The following is a 22498-nucleotide window of genomic DNA, read 5'->3' on the forward strand; positions in this document are numbered from 1 at the left end:
ATTTTTGTACTTTTACTTAAGTACATTCTTCACTACTTCACTGCTTTTACTTAGGATATGAATATTTTCTCCATTACTGCATACAGTTTTTCAAAAGTATTCAAAAGCCACCAAAAACTCTTGTCAAATGCAACCAAAGCTATTACTAACGTGTTGTTTTTCTCTCTATAATTTGGGTGGACTAACCCTTTATTGCACTCATTAAACTACTTTAATTCAATTTAGCTTTAATAGAGGAATAAACTTAATAAATGAACAACCAAGAATCATTCTGCATCTGTAAACCCTGTCAGCACATCAGGATGGCAAATGAGCTCACAGAGAAGTTAGACACTGGCTTCACAACTCCTCCAGGGGGCGCTGTTCTGCAGCTGACCTGTGTGTGGGTCCGATAAAAAGGAGCCTCACCCAACAGGAATCTATACACAACACATATTTCATCAAGTGTCACCTTTCTGTTTCCCTGTGTTAGGTGAGACTCCAGATATCCCCTGGTGAACAGCAGGATTATTCGGCTCATTTTGCTCCAGATCCCCCCTGCAGTGACCGCTTTACTTTATGAGAAACTCTTTTTTTATTTTTTTTCCCTCCCTCATTTGGTCGAATGTTGCCTCTGGTGATTTTACATCATTTATCTCCGCCTTCCAACAATCCGATTTCAGTGCCTTGAGTAGGCTGGATCTCCGCCTCTAGAGCTCCTTGTAAGACCAACCATGTGACAAAACACTGGGCTGATTAGAGACCCAACCTGACAAGAGGTTTTTCTTTTCTTTGGGCACTTGTTCACAGATGCAGAGGACTTTGCCGTGCACCGTGTTAGGCCACACAGGTCAATTGATCAAACACAGACCTACAAAACCTTCCTGACTGAGCTGATGATATAAAGTGCAGCAACACTGCAGCTGTGGATTAATGACTGAAAAAGTCATGTGTCATGCATACTAAACCACAAATGTACCATATGCCAGAACCAGAATGACAAAAGTCCAACACAATCAATTCATAATTTTCACAACATAATTCAGAAGTCACTAACACAACAAGCACAATATAAATCCGAATAAATACCATTCAAATAGTCCATCTTGCTTCATTTTCCATGATTTTGAGACACAGCAAATTTAAACATATCAAACTTGAACAACCTTCCCAATTTTTGATGATCTGAACACCAGAATTCTTCAGGGTTTCCTTAAGACATTTTACTGGAAAGTAACTTTCTGAAATATCATTATAGAACAATACAAAACAGAAATTGGACTCATTTCACGTCTCCCAAAATCACACACACAGTCTGTTTTCCAATTGAATTTGACAATATTAGTGGCTGTAGAGAAAAAATACCATCATAGATTTATTGATCTATGTGATACATTATAGATGCAACTGCTTAATGATTAAGACAATTTATCACATATTAACAAGATGAAGTCCATTAAACAAAGCACCATTTTTAGTGATACACAGAAAAAAAGATGGGAGTGGGGTAAAAATGCAACATCTCCGATAGAGGCAATATGAAGCACTAATTTTGGACTAATTCGGCTATTAGTTATCCCATGTCAACTGCTCAGGATAATCGATCCCTCTATTATTTATTTTTTTATCAGTTCAATCTTAATCGTGTGGGCTGCCGAGGCCCTTCAGTCAGGCAGTGGGGCTTGCGTGCGACAGACCCAACCTTTTTTCACATTCCACAATGAAAGAGTTTTGTCCCTACATTGTGATTTAGGTCATCACCAATTCAGTGCCTGTTTTGTGGCATTTGAAAGATGTCCAATCTCCTGGGTTGGCACAATCACCCCATGCCTGTTACCATGGTAAGTGGGGCGAGTTAGAACCTCCTCCATGCGTGTTCCCAAAGTAAATCTCCACTTTCTGGGGGCTGAGCTGAGGGGGTTGGGAGGTAACTCGCGGTCATCTCTCTCTGCAGTGAAAGATGCTGGGGTCTCATGCTCTACACACCCACAAATTAACCCTTTCCTTTCCTTCTGCACGTTCAAATTCAGTGAGGTAACATACTGGTGAGTAATATCTACTCTCAGAGTGTGTCCGCGCTCTGCGACTGTGTAATAGATAAAGATACTCTACTCAGGATGGGAATCTAAAGAGGTTAATTCGGCTGACTCCTCCCAGCATTGCCATTCATCGTATTAATAATCACACCACTTGAGCTTCGCCTTAAAAGTGGGAGGGCTGCTCGAGAGCGCCGGAAAACCTCGAGGAGCTGTCTCCGTTACGCGTGGTGCTGAAAGGGCCACTCACCGCATCATGTGGTCGGTCTTCTTTGTCTTTCTGTCTTATCTGGACAGAAACTTCGTCAAGGGCGACTTCCTGAGCCTCGCTCTGGACGCAGAGAAGGAGAGCAAAGAAATGTTCTCCATGCTCAATGGCACGTTTTGCGCAAAAATGTCAACCGTCGGGGAGAATTTCCTCTACCAGGTGTCAGACGGTGCCGAGGTGGTGCGCTCCGTCGTCAGCCCCGCCGGGAAGCTCGTTAACTGCTCTGTCATCGTGAACCAGATGCAGGTGAAATCCTTCATGCATGAGTGCAGGTTGGGACTGAAAGAGCAGAGAGCCGGGCGGCAACTGGAGACGCGTTTTGCGCGCATGTATGAAGCAAAGCTGATGTGCCGGGAGTTTAAAGAGAAGTTGGTTCGCAGCGGCAGGGTGAAAGGGGACGAAAGTGATGACTCTGCGCTCCAGGACAAGGTTGTAAAAAGATCAAAGAGAGGTTTTACCTATCCTGGGACCCTGTGGTGCGGAGCTGGAAACATGGCTGATAATTATAACCAGCTAGGTAGGTTATACGGCTTAAGTGTGTCTAAGTAAGTTAAGTGTGTGTGTGTTTGTGCCAAATATGTACCGGTTTATTCATTCTGACCTCCTTGTTACAGGAGAATTTGCGGATACCGACAGCTGCTGCCGGACCCATGACCACTGCCCTCATGTCATCCACGCCTTCTCCTCAAATTATGGCCACACAAACTTCAAGTGGCACTCCATCTGCCACTGTGACTGTGATAATACGTGAGTAAAATAACTTTATTATACTGATACAGCTTATACAGCACACACTTTAAATCGCACCTACATGCATTAGACAAACGTAGTTTGCCTGCCTACATGTAGCTCAACTCACTGATACCTGAGTTAACTGTGATGTTTTTAAGCAACCACCTCTGTGTTTAAACTCCTGAAATGAAGAAATAAAAAGGGACCTGCATGCAGAGTTAGGAGTTTTGAATACTGTTGGTTACTGGAATGCAAATGAAGTACAATGGAAATATGGTGATTTAAATGTTCCTAAAAACGATGTGTCATTGTGCATCAGCCTTTTAAAAGCACCAGCATCAGTAATAATCAGACATATCAGAACAGTAAACTCTGACATTACTCAGTAAACAGCTGCCTAAGAAAAAAAATGGTTAACTTTTTGCAAAACTCCAGGAGTTTTTAAAAGCATAATTAACAGTATAATTTAAAAATAAAAATGCATACAAATTCAAATTTGGACAGATCTTTCTACCAGATCACTTGTCAAAAAGGTCCATAGAGACAGAATAATAATAAAGTGTAGTGAACATGCATGGATAATGTCAGGAAATATCAGTGATAAGTGTGTGGCTGTTGGTTAGACACCAAAGAACAGGAATAAAGTAAGAAGTGCAAAAGATTGAATTTATGGGTTAATGCTAAATTCTGCATAACTTTAAACTACTGTAGCTACCTTGCAAATGCACTAAAGGATTATGTCTGTAGGTCTAAAAGTTATCTGCAGTAGTGGAATCATAGCAACAAGTCAAACAAATGTCCTGAATTTCTCTCACTCTCTCACTCTCACTCTCTGCAGGTTGAAAGATTGTCTGAGGAAAGTGAACGACACATCTTCCAGGGTGGTTGGTCAGGCGTTCTTCAATGTCATCGGTGTGCCTTGTTTTGAACTTGTCTATGAAGAACAGTGTGCAGAGCGGCACTGGTACGGCATGTAAGTATCAGGTGTTTAAGTAGATTCACAACATACTGAGCTGTATTACTTTCTGAAAACACCACACACAACCTCCACTTCATTCGTTCTCTGTCATAGGTGTAAACGATATGAGAAGCTTCCCATTGCTGTGCTGAAGGAGGCGGTCCCGTATGACTTTGGTGGTATTGACGTCATCGATGAGCTGACATTGGCTCCTCCCAAGAGGACGGATTCCAAGGAAAGCGAGGAGGAAGAGAAACCGGAGAGTGCAACACAGTCTACAATGTCAGGCCTTGAAGAGCCTTCTCTCAGAAATGTTGTCACCGCTGCTGAGGACTTCATCAAGGTCCTCGCAACTGTCTCCACCTCCCAAAGCTCCACCACCGACTCTGACAAAGGCGAGACACAAAGCTCAGAGAAGAAGAGGAGGAAGAACACAGGAAAGAAGAAGAAAACCACCAAAAAACAAAAAGGAAAAGGAAAGGGGAGAAAGAGAAAGCAGAAAGCAGAGACAGTCGTTAAATTAGAGGAGGGAGCAGCAGTTTCGACCTCTGGCAGCAAAGCAGAAGACGTCAAGGCTTTAAGTAACTTCATAAGTCACTCACACAAACAGGACCAGCCAAGTAGAAACACAAATAGAGTCGGTGACACTGAACATGAGATCGGAGGAAAAGAAGAGCCCTCGAATGAAGTCATGAAAGATGAACCAGCGATGGATAAGGAGTCTGTTTCCATTACATCGCCTACAACTGTCCAGAAGAAACCAGCAGAAGAAAGCGCTCTTTCTACCCAAACAAGCACAACAACTGTTGTTCCACACAAAGCAAAAACCAGAAGAAAGGGGAGGAGAAAGAAGAACAAGAAAATTCCTCTTTCTTCTTCTGAGGAGCTTGTAACAAACACAACAGACAACATTAGAGCCATTTCTGTCACTGCCATCATTACCATAAGCCCAGCAGCACAGCCTGAGCAACAAAGCTTTGGGAGCAACGTTGAAAAGCGACCTGTCGTCAGCACTGCCACGACCCCCATTGTAATCCCCAAAGTCAAAAGGAACAGGTCAAAGGAGAGAGGAGACAGAGAAGGGAGGAAAAAAAAGAGGAAAGACGGCTCAGCTTCTCCTATTGTGGCCACTACCCATGAAAATTCCTCTGCGGACAATCTGAAAGTGATCCCTCTTGCTGGGTCTCCCACCGTACGATCGGTGGCTGCTGCAGAACGGCAGGTTTCACACAGGCTGGACATTAGTGAAGGGAAGGCGACCGTCCAAGTTACAGCACTGAACTCCTCCTTTAGTGTTCTGAAAAGGCAAAAGTCACAAGTGAGAGGACTGAGAAGCAGAAGGAGGAAAACAGTTTCGCCTCTTTCAAGTGAAAACCCAGCTTTTGAAAATGTGCTTCCCGTTCTTCCGATTCCAGAGATGAGTGATGCACTGAACAGCCCCGCAACCACTGCTGCAATTATCAGCCCTACTGACAAAACAGGAACTCACAGTGAATGGAGGCTTTTTACTACCATCACAACAGCCCCTTCTATCGTTACAAAGAGACACAGGCAGACAATCAGACAGCAGAGAAAACCAATAAAGAAAACTGTACCCGCTGCTCTCACTGCTGGAGCTTCTATCCCTAAACAAACTGAACAAACACCAGTGGCATTTACAACCACGCCATCCAAAGATGCCACTACTGAAGAGCTCAGTCGACAGAGATCTGATAAGCCCCGCATGACTACCTCAGCTACTCCCGTCATGAGTCCAATTCAGTTATCTATTGAGAAAGCAAAAGCACAATTTAGCAGGAAGAAGAGGAGGAAAGCAGCACTGTCTGTTAGACAACAATGAGCCGTGTGGTGCAAGGATAGCAGGATAGGCTAAAAAAGAAAAGGCAACTTAGGTGGCTAGGCTAGTTCTTGTCAATCATATAAACCTGCTTCAGAATGAGTTAAATACTACATCATAATATTTATATTATGAGCTTTTCAGTTTCAGCGTTTAAATCACAACAATTGACATAAATCATTTGATTGTAATGTGAGAATCATGTTTTGTAATACTGCATTCTGCATGTCTGTAATAAAATTTCTGAGTGATTATGAATTCATTTTTGGAAATGCGTTAATTCAATTGATAGATAAGAACATTTAGTTACTACCAACAGCTGTTAGCTTAAAACTACAACATGTCTTTTTTTACACTTTGGTTTTTAACACAAATTGAACAAACTATATGATGATGATGATGATATTTATGTTAATTAGTGAGCTTTAGAGGTGGTAGGAGGTGGATTTTGTCACATTTAGAGAGTTCCAGGTTTGCAGTTTCCCCCGTTTCCAGTCTTTGAGCTCAGCTAATTTAAGCTAAAGGCTGCTGGCTTCATATTTAGACTTCCATTCAGCATTCATATGAACACATTGTGAAAACAATGCTCACTGCCCAGATAAAAAAAAAACGACTAAAAACATTGTAGTATGCATGCCTGGCCAATAGGTGGCGGTGTAACTTTACAACTCAACATCACAGACAGTTTACACTGCAACGTTAAGGGGGGCGTTTTGAAAGGACTAAAATCTGGAACCCGGTTTCAAAAGCTCGCATTTACAGGCCCCCAAAACGCCATGTCGTGTGAACAAAAGTTTACCGCTTTATGAAAAAACAGGGTCTAACTCTGCAAGAAAGTGCATAATTGTATTTCCACAATGTCAATGCTTTCACTGTTCTAGATATCTGAAATTAAATATATTGAGATAAAATATGATATATATAATATATTATGAACTGAGAGAGAGAGACAGCTAGCTAGGTAGCTAACAAAATAGATAAACTTTAAATGTTATTTTTAAAATCCTTTTTGTGTGCACATTCCCTTGTTATCTCAGCTGGAAATATTTAATCAAAAGGAGAAAACTGGAAATTTAAAACTCAGAGGATTAACGCTAACCTGCTTAACCTGATTAAATTTTTTTTTGTGAACCTTTCTTTCCATACTGTGTGCACTGAAACCACGCCAAGAAAATTCTGCAGGTTTATGTATTGTGCTCATTTGTTCAGGGGGACTTTAGTCTTATAGTTGCCTGCCTATGTGATTTAAAACAGGGTCACATTCTCCACACAGATTAGCCGCTCACTTTGCACATTACTTTCACCTCTCAGCCATGAGGGTTGTAACACCCAGTGCAGAGGCTGAAATCCTCCAGGTCAGCTGATTCTCACATGCTTACATCTAAGATGAATTTATCTGGATGGGTCTGAAAGGGTGAGATGTCCATATTACATCTCCACCCACACATGTAAAATGCACTTAGGCATGTTTAGGAAAGACTTTTGCCTTACAGCTTCAGATTAGCTTGTGTAAATCCTGCTAACATTGAGAATGATGTAACAATGCAGACTTTCATGCTACAGATCAAGTTCCCAGAGGTTTTTTGGAGGACACCCAAGCATTCAAAGGAGCTTGGCATTCAGGCACAATCATAAGCTGAAATGGCAGAATGACTAATACAGTTGGATCTCTGATAAAAAACATTTCTCTCAGTGAGGGAAGAAAAAGTGGCAGGAATTTTCCATTTCATCTGCAGTTTTTGACCTTTTGGAATATATTTTGGGGTCTTGTTTAGTTTTAAGTTAATAAACCCAACATCTGCATATGGAAACTCCAGTTTGGGAATTTAAAACTTAAACTCAGAATACATATATAACAAATATTAGTATTTTATATATTATTATTTATGCCCTATTGATTACACATACACAACTTTAAAATAAGAAATGAAACACTTACGAGGATGAAAAACGATTAACACACTTACAGAGGTCAACATACACACAGTGACAAACACACACATTGGTTAATAGTTGGAGAACATGCCCACACCATTTTTTGTTAAATATGTAATTCTTTTTATTAAAAGACGTTTAATTTTACATATTTATTGTCTTGTACATGTGTAAAGAAATCTGGTGGAGACTGAAGAGGTTAAACAATCTGCAATAACTGATTTGTTTTGGGGCACTTGGGGGTAGTGGAAACAAACAGAGAGACCCATTGACCTTTCACCATCACCTATTAAGTTGATATGGTGAACTTCATTTGCCACCTGGTGAATCTAATTCTAGTCTAATACTCTCTTTCTTTGAGCTCTGTTTTTGGTCTCCACAAACTCCTGAGGGAAAAATCTCACTTATTAGCTGTAAATGCTCCACTGTGTTCACCAGCTAGTTACTGAGCAGGTTGTTTTTAGATGCTATGAGTCTGTATATACTTTCTGGAGGCTATTAAGTAATATACTGTGACTGTAACTGGGGTGAAGATGTGTTGAAGCAGGTAGGGGTACAGCAGTGAAAGGACTTAAAGGTGCAGCGGGGGGTTATTGATGCCCTGTGGTTTATATATGAGTAGCATCTGGTTGGTGGACACCTGTGTGCATTAAAACAGAATAATTAGAAGTAACTTTTAGTAATTAAAAGCAGAAATCACTGAGCTCTACTGCAAGAAAATTTAGAAAACTTCCCAGACCTATGTGATAGGCTCAGCTGATGCCTCCCCCTCAGTGAGTTGGCTGGATGCCCACTGGGCAGAGGTCGTGTTAGGGTTTTGACCCCAGCTTTTCACTGCAGAGATGGCTTTGAAATATACGAGAGGTTGTGTTGGGAGCCACACACAAAGGCATATACTGTACAGTCCATGTGCGATAATGAGAGGACATCGCGGTCTGTGGCATCCTATTAGGAGAAGAATCCAATAATCCATTATAATCACCAACACAGGAGAGGATTTATTGATTCTGAGAAACTACCCTGTGGTGGTTAAATTGGCTGGTGTCGCGCTGATGGATGAGGGAGAGGGATCTTCTGAAATAAGAAGCAAGACCAAGCATCAACAATCCTGGTTCTCCAATGTAGGTTACGTGTTGTTATAGTAGCTCAATATATATTGTACTTGTCAAACAAACTGTTACAGAGTGCTTTACAGTTACAAAAAGACAATAAAAAACATTTGTTATAATTTAAATCAAAGACAACCGGTAGTTATCCTTAAACCAGTTAAACCACTTTGCTGACAGTGGGAAAAATCCTGGCTCCACATCTGAATGCAGAAAAAAATTCTACCATGTCAAACATTATTAGCCACTCCAGACGTTTGCTAATCATCATAAAATGATTGTGTCTAAGAAGGCTTAAATTTCCTTTAATGGTGCAGGGCAATACAATGTTCCTCTGCTGAATTTCAATAAATCTGCAAGCAACAATCACACATATGAAATTCTGCTTATTGATGTTGCCATTATAACACAGCAACATGCCCATTTCTGCTTCTACACCTCACCCCATTAATCACACTTTATTTTCTCGATTTGTAGACGTCTCAAGACTACAGCCCCATTTATGTGACACACATTTTCTGTTTGGGTGCATCAGACTGGCCAAAAACTTTGAGCCAAGTGTTTTGTCAACATTTGTGTGTGTGTATTCAAATGAAGGGTCTGTGTAAAGGGATGTTCATTATCATCAGAAAGACAGTGGGTGGCGGTTGGCAGTCGCCGGCTAACCTTGGCTTTCCTCTGAAGAGGAAACTGAGCAGCTCTCTGCAGGCCTAAAGAGATGACCGTAGGTTTCTGCCTCCTCCGTGGTCTGTTACTTAGTAAAACAGCAGCTGGTGATTTTAAGGGAACAGTATGTTAGAGTTAAACCTCTACAGCAGGAGTGCCAGTTTAATTCTCCTTGGAGAGCCAAAACCAAAAGGTAACAGTGAGCGGGCCAAAAGCAAACACCTACTGTATTACATTATTAGAATTGCAAAAAGTGACAAAAGGATCCTAAGTTCCCTTCTGACTTCCTCTTCAAAGTGTGCTCAGATAATAAAAAAGGATGACTAATTAGGGATGCTACATATTTAGAGAGCATTTTTACCCCCACAAAATAAAACCGTGATTTGTTCCAGATAACATTTTTAATTATTTTCCGTTAGAACCATCTGGCAGGCCAAACCTCACCTTTATGGTGGGCCAACTTTGGGCTGCTGTAGAGTATCCACTCTCACCATCACAGGTGGTAGAACATTTTTTACATATCACATATGAAAGCATTGACTTCATGCAGTTGCAAATGACCAATATTGTCTGTATTGTCGTGTATCAAAATGATGACATAAGACAAACAACTTCTCTCAGTTAAGAAGTTTATTTAGAATTGTATAATTAAATAATACTTGTACAAGGATCTTGTTGGATGTGAAGAAGCCACAGTCAGCGGAGTGCTGTTTACTCTGTCTTTTTCCTCGCCCCAAAACAAAGAGTGAAGTGGTCAAAGGTTACAAGAGGTTATATTATAGTTTTTCATTAAGCAACTGTGATAGGTGGACTATATGATGGGAACGCAACCCGTGGTTTAGACCTTGGCGCATCCGTTGTTGGTGCTCCAGACTGGTCCCAGGTCTCTTTGGCACACGACCCAACCAATTCCGAGAGACAGCGCCCTAAATAAAATTAATTATTCCACCCCTGCCTCCATCTCCTCATATGATATCATTTGTGGAAACTAGAGCTATGGTCAAGCGCTGGGGCTGCTTCCTTGACCTTGGAGATAGACCACTGTCCCTCACCCGGCCAGGTTCTTGCAGCTAGAGTAGCTCAGGCCCGAGATGAGTCTGTGTCCTGTGCTTCATTATCTTTGTGTACTGGATGAGACTGTGGTCTCTGTGTTCTCAAATTTGTGTACTAGCTTTAAAAGAATGCAGCTTTCACATCTATGTGTATAAAATATAGGCTTTCACATCTATGTGTATAAAAATATAGCTTTCACATCTATGTGTATAAAATATAGGCTTTCACATCTAAGTGTATTAAAATATATAAAAATAACTAATCTCTAACAGTATGTTACTCCTTTTCAGACACTAAACATTTGATTGATTAAAAACCCAAAAGACACACTCTCCTGTCTACATTAGTGGAGCTGAGGTGGAGTAGGTGGACAGTTACATGGGATGGGAATCAACATCACAGAAAACCTGTCATGGTTTTGTCATATCTCCACCCTGGTTAAAAAAGCACAGAACCGACTTAAGTTAAGAAAAAAAAAAATCCTGTGCCGTGTTCTTGCCAGCTTACCAGGATCAATAGAAACACATAAGCTTCCACTGCTGAACAACCAGACTTAAAGACAGCTTCTTCCCTCAGGCTGTGAGACTGCTAAATTCTTTTTTAAAAATTCACAATTTATTATTATTATTACTCAAATAGCACAAAGGGGACTGTGAAGGCATTTTCCTTCACTACATTAGAGTGAAATGGTATAGTTCTCCACTTGCCACTGTGAAGTTGTCTACAAACGGAGGTCAGAGGTCACAGCCTGTTCTCTTCGTCCTCACTGACTGTTTGGCTGACTAGACTACGCAGAGCAGCTGATGAGGTTGAACACTGAGCACCCAACATATCGCAGATCCACTTTGTTATGGAAAGGGTTAAGAACAATCTAACAGACAGACTGACTGTCTCCTTTATGCGCTGTGTGTGACTCCGGGTGTCATTCAGCGTGACTTAGGGTAGTGTAGGTAGGCTTAGAGTTTGTTTTGAACCACTACCCAACTGGTTCTTTACATATTTGTAGTTGCTTAAGTTATGACCATATTTGGGACACTAGTAGATCTTGTAGGTCTAGGCTGTGGTTACATATCCCCCAACAGGACTTAATCTTCAGAATTGGGTTGGCATTTGCACTACGTGTTACACGTGTATTGCTGTTCTCCTCGGCCGAGCCTCAATAAATTCTGCTGTGTAAGTCAACAAGGTCTGAACTCTTCATTTAGTACAAATGATTAATCTTCTTCACAGTTTCTCCATCACAGGAATCTGAATCTTGCATTGTAAATGACAATAAAATAACCTTAAATGCTAATATTATAGACGCATATAACTTAAAGAATAACACTCCAACCTACAGTGTAACTAAATGCTGCTCCTCAGCAAAATAATCCAGTTCCAGGTCTTTGTGTCACTCCAACGTTTGCAAGTTGGCATTTTCCACTGACTCACCACACTTCAAAGCTTTAACAACCATCTTGTGCACCCACTCACGGGTCTGTGGGTGAACTTATGGACCATGAGAGCCTCTGTGTAGGAGTCAGTGCTGTAATTTCAGACACTGATGCAAATACATCTGATTTTGTTCAATCATACAAAAGGTGAGTGGGATCTCAGTTAAAATCCAGCCTACTGTGTCATATAGTCACAATGCACCTGTGTGACTGGAGCATCAGTTTACTGTGCTTTTGTTTTCATTTTACCTTTCATGTCAAATGAATAAATAAGATTCTGAATCTGAAAGATCCAGTTCCCTTATTATACACACATACATGCAGTACACAGTATATCTATATGCACACACAAGCATACATTTCATACTGAAATGTATCAACGAACTATTTCAGTGACATCTAGTGGACGTTAAAGGACAGTTTCTCTGATACTCAAGATTTTGCTCAAATGTCACATTTTCCAGCTCTGAGTAGTAGATGCAGTACTCATATCCTTTACTTTAGTAAAATAAACTATTACAAGTAAAGGTCTTGCATTGCATTTAAATGTTATTTCAGTAAAAGTATATAAGTATTAAAAGTAAAATTACTTATTATTACTTATTACAAATTCACATCCATCTGAAATGCAGTCATGTCAGTGGCATGAAAAGAAAATATTCAAGGAAAGAACAAGAACCTCAAATTTGTACTCAGGTACAGTACTTGAGTAAATGCACTTCTGGTTACTCTAGTTAAAATATTAAGGAGTTTTACTACTTGATCTCATTTACTCTCATTAGATCCTTTAGGACACCTTTGCATACAGTCAATACTGACTGTTTGATGGTAGTGAATGAATGCAGGAATGGATCTGATAGAGGTAAGACACAAGCAGGACAGCATCAGAGCTGCTGCACAGAAAAAAAGAAAATCAACTGAAAACATTCAAAGACAGGAATTATTTTGAGACTTAGCAGAAACAGTTCTAACCAAAATCAGTAGGTTTTATCCTCTGAAGACCACACACTTCATAGCAATCCCTCTGGTAGTCATTGAATTATTCCAGCCTGGAAAATGGTGGACAGACCGACCACTCTATGCACGCTGCTAATATGGCAAAAAAATGTTACTAGACCAAATGTAAATAATGTTTAAGCCAATTTGCTGATGGTCTTCGGGTGACGTTAATGTACTTTAGATACTCATGAATTCAGCAGGACAACTGAAGGAGAAAACTGTTTTATTTTAAATTGCCTTTCAATCGATAAGCAAGTGTTATAAAATATTCTTTGTCATTTTCCTTTTTGTAGCAATATTTTAGTCACTTTTGTACAATATTTCACAAACATTATTAGGATATTGTAATATTTTTTTTAATATTTTACAGGTTTGTTTCTCTCTTTGATGAAAAATTTCAAATACTTTCTTTAAAATATTTTTTATATTCTTTATATTTGTGTATTTCTATGGTTTATATATTGCATGTATGATTTTAACATTTTGATAACAAGTTTTTTGGTTTCATTGCTACATCCTTGTGATATATATATACGTGATTACTGCCTCGCTACAAATCAAATTTTGTACACGCAAATGTATAATAAGTGCAACAAATTTCACCTTCAAATCAAACATTTTATTCTGTTAGTGCAACCTTCAAAAGTTACTCCATGTTCAGATAAAGTAATTCATTTCACATTATTGTTATCCAATCAGATGAAGAACGTGTCAGTACACTAGGTCTTCTGTCATGTGGTGCAATACTATGACAACTGCTCCACAGGTCGCATCTGCACATCTCCAATCTGAATGCAAAGATATGTAACGGTTATCTCAGTATGGGTAAACTATTGATTTTTCAACAATAAAAGAGCAAGGGTTGAAAACAAATGCAATAAGTCACTAGAGAAAGTACTAAAACTATGTACAAAAGAGATGAATTCACATACCTGCACATGGGGAGGGGCACTCAGGACGTATGTCACAGAATTTGCAACATCGATGGCTTCCAAAGGCTGTAAAAGAAGTGGAATTACATACTTCTATGGCCCAGATACTGTTTATTCTAGTAATTATATCAACAATACTCTGGATGTTGGAATATTTTTTTACCTTAAATTTGGTATATGAAGCAGCAGCTTTATCAGGATTGTCCTTGTAGAGCCGTGGACCAAATTCTGTCTCCACCACACCGGGAGAAATACACTGCAAAAAAAGGATTATCAGAAATGAGTAATGTGAGCTTGTCTTATAATTAATTAATGGTACTTAATTTTTAGGTTCAGCTTGGTTTTAGAAGCACAAAAGCACAAAAGTATATTTTTAAATGCAGACAGACAGTGATTAATGTCTTACTGTGGCTCTGATGTGGGTGTTCGCCTCCCGCAGCTCCTGTCTCAGGCCCTCCGTCAGGGCTGTCACAGCGTACTTGGTGGAGCTGTAGAAATGTACGTCAGCGCTGTGAACGATGCGATGTCCGCTCATGCTGCAGAAAGAAGATGTACGAGTTGAGGGAAAGGTTAACCAGGTCAGCACCAACATTTACCTACATGTATTAATATGATTAATTAATTTTTCAGGCAAAAATGCACAACATTTCCTCCGTCTAGTGTCTTATTTAATAGTAAACTTTGACTGTTGGTCGTCTAAAACAAGCAATCGGAAGACATCACTTTAGGCCTCTGGATATTGTGATGAACACTTTTTACTCTCTTCTGACGTTTTATGGACCAAACAATTAACTGATAAATATAATCAGGAGATTAATTAAGTAATGAAAATAAAGTTAGGTCCATAAATGACACTGTGATAATAAAACACACATCATGAGTAAATAAAACTGCACCTGTTTATGTTTATGATGTGCCCATCGTCAACATTTCTTTCTTTCATTGACTGATACGCTTCACGTGTGCAGATAGACAATGCAAGAACGTTCACCTGCAAGACACCAAGCAGAAAGGTCAAAAATAAGGAAAGATTATGGCATTAAAGGTCCAGTGGGTAACATTTAGGAGGATCTATTGGCAGAAATTCAATATTAATAATTATGTTTTCATTATAGTGTATAATCTCCTGAAAATAGGAATTATTGTGTTTACATTATCTTAGAATGAGCTGTTTTTATCTACAGATGCTACAGGTTGCTTTCCATGGAGTCTGCTCTGTTGAACCAGAATGTTTCTACAGTAGCTCAGAAGGGACAAACCAAACACTGACTCTACATAGGGGCATTTGCGTTTTTCCTTTTGTGGCCACCATAGTTTCTCCTTCACACTTGGAGGGGAGGGTGAAGCTACTAGATTCTACACATTGGTCCTTCAATATCTGATAATCCAGATCCAGATGTAACACAATCTCACAGATATTTTAACAAGAATCTTTGAAGAATTTTGAAGATTTGTACATCTTTTTAATATTTCACTACCATCAATATTTTCTCAAATACTTTTCAGATTATAATTGCTTGAGCTTTTTAGCCACTTCAACAACTATAAAAAGGTAAAGGACACATTTCCCCTAGTTTTAGTTGTTGCTGAAACTAATATTTCCACATTTTACTTCCATCATTTGCTGCATATGTGTTGTGTGTGATTTGTTTTGTCTAGTGTTTAATATATCTGACGAACTGAAGCTTTAACTCTGACTTGGAGTAGGAAAAGCACAGATGTTACTAATAACGATGGCTCTGTTCAAGTGTCCCAGTAAGCCGTGACTGTGTGTCAGTGAACCAGAGTGCTCAACACCTGAACCTGAAGCAGCTAAATGGAATTCATCCATCAGTATGTACACGTGTCAAAATATATTCAGTGAAAAAGTCCTATTCAAGTTAATAACGTCTATAATAATAACGGCTTATATGGCTGCTCTGAGCGATGAGGTTCAACAAGACCACCATCCAACTAGAAGCCAAAAGTATTGCAGTTAACACACATATTTAATTATATGCATTATATTTCATTTCTAAAATAAAATAATAAGTTCTTACATCCAGCATGTTCTTCCAGCCACTGGTTTTGCCATTTAACAGTGACTCTGGATGAGCCAAGCCAGCGTTGTTGATGCACACATCCACACCTTTGTGCTGCGCTTTGATGGCGGAGAACATGGACAGAATCTCCTCCTCGCTGGTCAAGTCACACTTGAAAGGCACCAAAACACCACCGTGGCCTGCACTCTGACACTCAGCTGCCAGTTTCTGAAAACAAAACAGAAAAGGATGTAAGGCAAATCAGCTTTATAATAACCTTTGTTATTTTCAACACATTAAATAAATCTTTTCTCACTTGTTCACACAATCCTCCTCACCTGCCATTCAGAGGCTTTATTTTGACATGAAGTCAGATTGTGAAAAAACTATCAAGAAAAGCCTGTGATTAAAGCATTAAGTAATTCAATTTAAGGCCTTTTACCCATTGTTATGCTTGTGGAAGATTTATTTTTAGACTGAAGGCCCTTCTTGATTGTAAGGGGTGTAAGAAAACCTAAGAAATATACGATGTGGGCTTATATCTCAGCATTTCATTCATTTCTGTGGAGAAAACTAAGTGAAATTGTTTAATAGTATGTATGATTGTTACATTTTTTCTAAAAATACATGCAGTATTTTTAAAAACTGCTCAAAATTCATCCAAATTGCTTGTTTTACACAAACTTCCTGCAGTTATTTGGGTTCATTGTACAGTTTATCGTCTGTTATTGTTATACATTGAATATAATATGAAATATCCATCAACTATATGTCACTATTAGTCTGGGGTTGTCAGTAAAAAGGGGGTCCCTTCAGGATAAAGGTTGGGGACCACTGCTACACTCATTTAATTAATTGTCTTGTCTGTGTGGAATAAAACCGCTCTGCTTCTTTAAAAGGTACATTTTGTATTTCATAAAACTGTTTTCATGACGTTAGTGGAGGTGGCCCTCCTCCACTATAAAATCATTGTGTTAACTCATCCGTTGACTGATGGATGATGTATTATCTTATTAAAACCACAGGAAGGTTAGAAAAAAAATATCTTCTTACAAGTTAGCAGCAAAGTTTGAGACACAAGAGAGGTTTTTGTTAATGGAGATTTACATTTACAGTAAAGGGAAAGAGGAATACTTCATGTTTTTGGCATCCCTTGATTTAGTCTGCAAATCCAAAGTGATCACGAGAATCATCACATTTTTGGTAGCTGTCCACCTTCTCTATCTTACATAACACTGACGCAGCAAAATAATATTTGTATAACCCAGAAACGTTTAAATATAGTTAAAGTTTGTGCAGGAGCCATTATTGTGTTTTATTGTGCAGCATACACAACACTTAATACCAATAGCTGGTGTTAATTTACAGTGAGAAAGACTTTAAAAACATAAAGTGCACTGACATTTACTTACGACTTCACCTCCATCTGTCTCTACACTTTCACTTTCACATGTCACCAATAAGGCTTTGTTTGATGCACCTCTCTGCTACTGTCACAATAGTTGGGACTTCTCGCCCATCGACAGTAATACATACATATATATATATATATAAAAGTTCTCACCTAACGTAGACTGCTACTGATTGAATCTCCTCCAAAGTGCAATAAATAAGTTTTAAGTTCAGAGCAAACCTGTATTTTCTCGACGTCCCTGGCACAGCCCACCACCTTCATCCCGTACCGGACCAGCTCTTTGGCGATGGCCGCCCCGATCCCGACCGAGGCTCCGGTCACCAGAGCCACTCTGCCCCTCCAGCGGTCCATCACACACCGGTAACCTGCAGCAAACACAACCAAAAAACCTCCTCACAATAGAGAGGAAAGTGGCAGCAGAGCCGATCCCCCGCTCATACAGGCATGGGCTCCTGAACGCAGCACGACGGAAGCGGTTCAATACGTCACCGTGCTGCATTCACTGCAACTACGAACTGTAGGATTTCGTTTAAGAGGGTCAGATGTTCCCAATCAATCATTGAGTAAACTGACGACCTCTGACTAAGAGATATTTTTATATTCAGTGCATACCTTTAACAGCAAAGAACAACTGATAAACAATGAACTCAAATACTGAGCACAGTAACTGCAAAAACGATTTGGATGAATTTTGACCAGATTATTTTCTGTGAATATTGCATCAGAGATGAGTTTTCCTGATATTTTTAGATACTTTTCTTATTCAATTCACTGTTTGTATCAGGATTTCTTTTTCAGTCATAGGCTACATACTTAATAGGCTTCTGTCTGATGCTTGACCATTGTTCTATCAGGCTATAGTTCATGTAGGTGTTCCTCTTACCCTGTGACATATATGCCTACTTTGTGTATTTTTAAAGTTGTTTTTACACTCCTTAAAATTAAGGCCGTGCAAACCCCTGTGATGTTTTTGCGACCCCTAGTGGGGGTCCCAACCCACCCAATTGGGAACCACTGGGCTAGATCTCTCAGTTCTGCTGATTGTTGAAATATGATACTACCTAACTTTGAGTTGGCCATGTACTGATCCTTAATTTCTACTGAAACTGAAACTCACTAAAATCATTTAACACACACTGTTTTTTGCAATTACTGATTTTTTTGGCAAACAATGCGTTTCCACCTTCTCCAACTGTAGAAAAATTGGTGACCTAATTTGGGACCAGAGTCTTCGGTATCTGTTAATCATGATGTGAAACCCCATCAAAGAAGTAATTATAATGAACCCTATTTGAAAAAATAAACATCTGAACTTACATCAGCATAATAAGAAATACCTAAAATAACAAAAACCATATTTGGGAAAAAATGTATTTGTCATGTACATTTGTTTTGTTTGGCCCATCTGCTAACATGGAGGCAGTGGGCTTCATGACTGCAGTCAGCCACCAGAGGGCGATCAAGGTGTTTTGGCTTCACTTCAGAGAAGTCATCCAACTTTATATATGTCAATAATCAGCACCTTTTAAGTTTATATAATGAACTTGTTAGCAAATAGTTGCTAATTTACACATCCAGCTGTTATGGAGCAACATTATAATTCATTTAGAGTCTTGTTTCTGGCCACTGGTGTCCAATATTCAATATTTTTTAGTTGTGTTCTCTGATAACTCCTGAGGGAAATCTCTGGCTCTTTAGTTGCTAAATGCTCCACCAGTGACAACTTCAACAGCAAAGTTTTGTTTATTAGTCAACAATGACCTGAACTATAAAGCTCACTATAAATTCTCTGCTGGTGAATCACTAGTGACCCCTTTTACTTTTTCAGTCCTTTGATACATTTTAAAACATTAAGCCACTTTAAACCTCATGCAGTAACATAATTAATGGGGTTTTATTCTAATAGTGTACTTTGTGTTTGTTTTTCTACTATGTAGGGTAGTGTATGTAGAGAGTGTATGTAAAGTCTTTCTGGATGAGTAAAACTTTATCTTATCTTATCATACAGTAGGTTACATTCATAAAACATGCATAATGTAAACAGATACCAGATAACACATTTGTTTATATACACATAAATGTGTTGTGTTGTGTTGTGTCTGTCTAGTCCACTGGTTGCCTTGTTGTTCCAACATGTGATAAGTAAAATGTATTATGACATAATGCCTGTCCATGTTTGGCTCTCATCAACTCAGCTTGCTTGTAATCATACATGATGTTTCAAACCAAATAAACTTAATGTTGAAACTATTAACTGTACCTGTATATCACTTACCATATTGTCTTTACATGGTCATAATTGTTAGCCAAAAAGATGAACTTCAATTATTACTTTGAGCAGGGTGCAGTCATGTAAGTGCTAATGGTAGGAGAGTATAAGAAATAATAATATCAGTAATATGACATAGCAATACTAGAAATAAACATACCATAGCCTAAAAATACTGCAACAGTTGTAGTAATCATAGATAAGTTAGTCATTTACTGATAACTCTGCCTCATAGCCAAATTAATCTAATAATCTTCATCTAAGGTCTTCTGTTTATTATAGTCACAGGGATCAGGAGTCATAAAACCAAAGCGGTCAGTGTGGGCGTGTTTAATAGGTGGGCCTACCTGTCTTATAACAGTCTGGTTGAACTCTGTTTCTGACATCATCTTTCAAAACCTTCAATGCAGGCAGACTCGGACAGATACATTTACAATGCTGCTTGAACCAGTTTTATTTTTCTTTGCATTTTCCATTAAGATTGTCTCAGGGGCAGGTACGTTCTCTAAGGAATACAAATGTAAAAATGAATAAGATTTCTGTAATGTTCTGCATGTTTTATTTGTGAATAAGCTGCATTCATCGTATCAAATGTAACTCATCTAATAATTGTTTGGGGCTTGTATTTGTTTGTGCTGTTATGACTTATATGAAATCTGTTCTTGCAGATTGGTGCTACCTGTCTGAATTTACATGCAGTCACGCCTGCCCAGGTAAACCTCAATATAAGCCACTGATATTGACAATTTGAATAAAAGAAGAAAATATGTAGAAGTGGAGATATTTTTCTTTTCATCCACAGTGCCAGACGTATGGGGAAGTGTTTCACAGCACTGCCGCGGCAGATCTCAGTCTCCAGTGAACATTGTTACAAAGAGAGTGCTACCAGATGGACGACTCACTCCTCTTCAGTTCATTGGCTATCAAGACACCTTTCACGGTCGCCTCATAAACACTGGTCACAATGGTATGTTTGGCGATAATTGCAGTTTTATTTCCTACAGAAGATTTGGAAAAGAAGAAGAAAAGTCAGTGTGCCTCTGAGTAACTGAATTACCTTGCCTTAAGTAATCTGGTTGTAAAACAGTTGTAAGGTGATTACCTCAGTTGTAAACCAATGAGATAATGTATTAGAGGTGGCAAAATGGATAATAATAGCAAAAAAAAAAAAAAAACCCTAGATATGCGAGCCTGAAGAAGATACATTTAAAAGATAAAATAAATCTTTCTGTGATTTCTTAATTTCTTTCTTCTTCTTTTTTTAAGCCTAAATTTTTAAATGATGACTTGAATGTTTTTCTAGTTCAGCTAGATTTGCCCCAAAGTATAAGGATCAACAGAGGAAATCTGGCTGCATCATACAAGGCACTTCAACTTCACCTGCATTGGGGTAAAGATGGAGGTCCGGGATCTGAACACATGATTGACGGAGAACAATTTCCAATGGAGGTATGAACTAAATGGGATGGAAGTGTGATATACTATATTTTGTGTAGGCTACTATATCAAAATAAATGAAATACTGAATTCTTTTATGCCGTTTACAGATGCATATTGTCCACATAAAAGACGAATACAACTCTTTATCCCAGGCTGTAGGAGACCGCACAGGTGTGGCTGTTCTTGGATTTATCTTTCAGGTGATTTTATTTGTTTATCAGCTTAAAATTGAAGTTTGGTATAAGTAAGGTGTCCAAAATTAAAAATCCATTATTGTGAAATTAAAGGTATGCGCACAAGAATATGACATTTGATCCCAAAGTACACAACAAAATAGGGACTTTTCAGTTTGTTTTTATTCAACTGGCACCAGACCTCTTTTACATTTTATGGGCTTGTCATTGAATTAAATGGACAAAGAATCGTGCCTTGAGGTACACCAAAAAATAATTAAACAAAAGAAGAAAGTTTGTAAAACAAAGCATTTATGAGAATTTGCAATCATCAGCTGATAAATAACTTTACAAAGGGCAGTTTTAAAGATGGCATAATTAAGAAAAACTGAATTAATGTTTAGGAAAAGACATCAAAAGTAACAAAGAGAAATAAACCTACAACAAGGTTAGTGCATGAAAGGTGTAAAGATTTTAGGACAGCATTGTAGAATATATAAACGAGATGATAAGCCCTGAAAGATGCAGCTCTTTGTAACTAAATATTTATTGTACGTTGTCCCAACTTTTACAAAAATGAACTTGAACATTTTATTCTTTCATTTCAGGTGTCCGAGTCTGCAAATAAGAAGTTTGACCCCCTGATAAATGCCCTGGAATATATCACACAACCCAGTACGTCTTTTCTGCTGACATGGAAAAATAAGATAATTGTGCTTAATTATCTTCCAGCCACATGTCTATAGTGTCTTAAATCTGCTGCTGATTGTTCCAGTGTTAGACTAAAGTGCAATTGAGATAACACACTGTCCTACAACCTTTTTTTACAAACCAACAATAAATTAATTAACCATGAAGTTGTCACCTTGAACCACTTTATCGTTTAATATTTTTTTGCTAACTCCATTGTCTTGTTAATTTTTCATAAAACCAGCCAACAGTACAACACTGAGGGGTGTGTCCCTGGAAATGTTCATTCCTCCTCAGAAGAATTTGACCAAGTACTTTCGCTATGATGGCTCCCTCACTACACCTAACTGTGCTGAAGCTGTCGTCTGGAGCCTGTTTGAAAACACCATCCCTCTCGACAGGAAACAGGTAATTATTCTTACAATATTGCATCATCTACCTAGAGGAGGAAAGTTTACATTTACTGAAGCGCTGCACATAAGTGGCTGTGGTACTGGACGTGGTTCTTTTACTCCAAAACATAGATAGATATCGATGATGTTCAGCTCCCACTTGAG

At 38.8% G+C, this 22498-nt stretch overlaps 3 protein-coding genes across 3 annotated transcripts in view; 2 read left to right on the top strand and 1 right to left on the bottom strand.

Annotated features, from left to right (window-relative positions):
• Positions 1-2223: 2223 nt before the first annotated feature.
• Positions 2224-6039, top strand: proca1 (protein interacting with cyclin A1). The gene is made up of 4 exons (XM_035679804.1): positions 2224-2800; positions 2898-3030; positions 3854-3988; positions 4088-6039. Exons 1-4 carry the CDS (start codon positions 2272-2274, stop codon positions 5811-5813), a joined length of 2523 nt encoding a protein of 840 aa, XP_035535697.1. The 5' UTR covers positions 2224-2271; the 3' UTR covers positions 5814-6039.
• Positions 6040-13208: 7169 nt separating this feature from the next.
• LOC118341535 (dehydrogenase/reductase SDR family member 11-like) lies at positions 13209-17947 on the bottom strand (the record flags this gene model as incomplete). Its single annotated transcript, XM_035679805.1, is given in 7 exon segments — positions 13209-13790; positions 13935-14000; positions 14098-14190; positions 14341-14470; positions 14831-14925; positions 15974-16183; positions 17589-17947. Coding segments are annotated over 7 exon segments (768 nt in total). The 3' UTR covers positions 13209-13748.
• Positions 17948-20043: 2096 nt separating this feature from the next.
• ca4b (carbonic anhydrase IV b) overlaps positions 20044-22498 on the top strand; it is a 3985-nt gene continuing 1530 nt past the window's right edge. The window contains exons 1-7 of the mRNA XM_035679806.1: positions 20044-20134; positions 20307-20351; positions 20441-20605; positions 20942-21087; positions 21186-21278; positions 21860-21926; positions 22186-22349. Of these exons, the coding sequence (XP_035535699.1) occupies positions 20074-20134; positions 20307-20351; positions 20441-20605; positions 20942-21087; positions 21186-21278; positions 21860-21926; positions 22186-22349 (741 nt within the window). The 5' untranslated portion in view covers positions 20044-20073. The remainder of the gene's footprint in view (positions 20135-20306; positions 20352-20440; positions 20606-20941; positions 21088-21185; positions 21279-21859; positions 21927-22185; positions 22350-22498) is intronic.

Source organism: Morone saxatilis, unplaced genomic scaffold (assembly GCF_004916995.1).
Source record: "Morone saxatilis isolate NCDOM2014 unplaced genomic scaffold, NCSU_SB_2.0 Contig8, whole genome shotgun sequence".
Classification (NCBI taxonomy): domain Eukaryota; kingdom Metazoa; phylum Chordata; class Actinopteri; family Moronidae; genus Morone; species Morone saxatilis.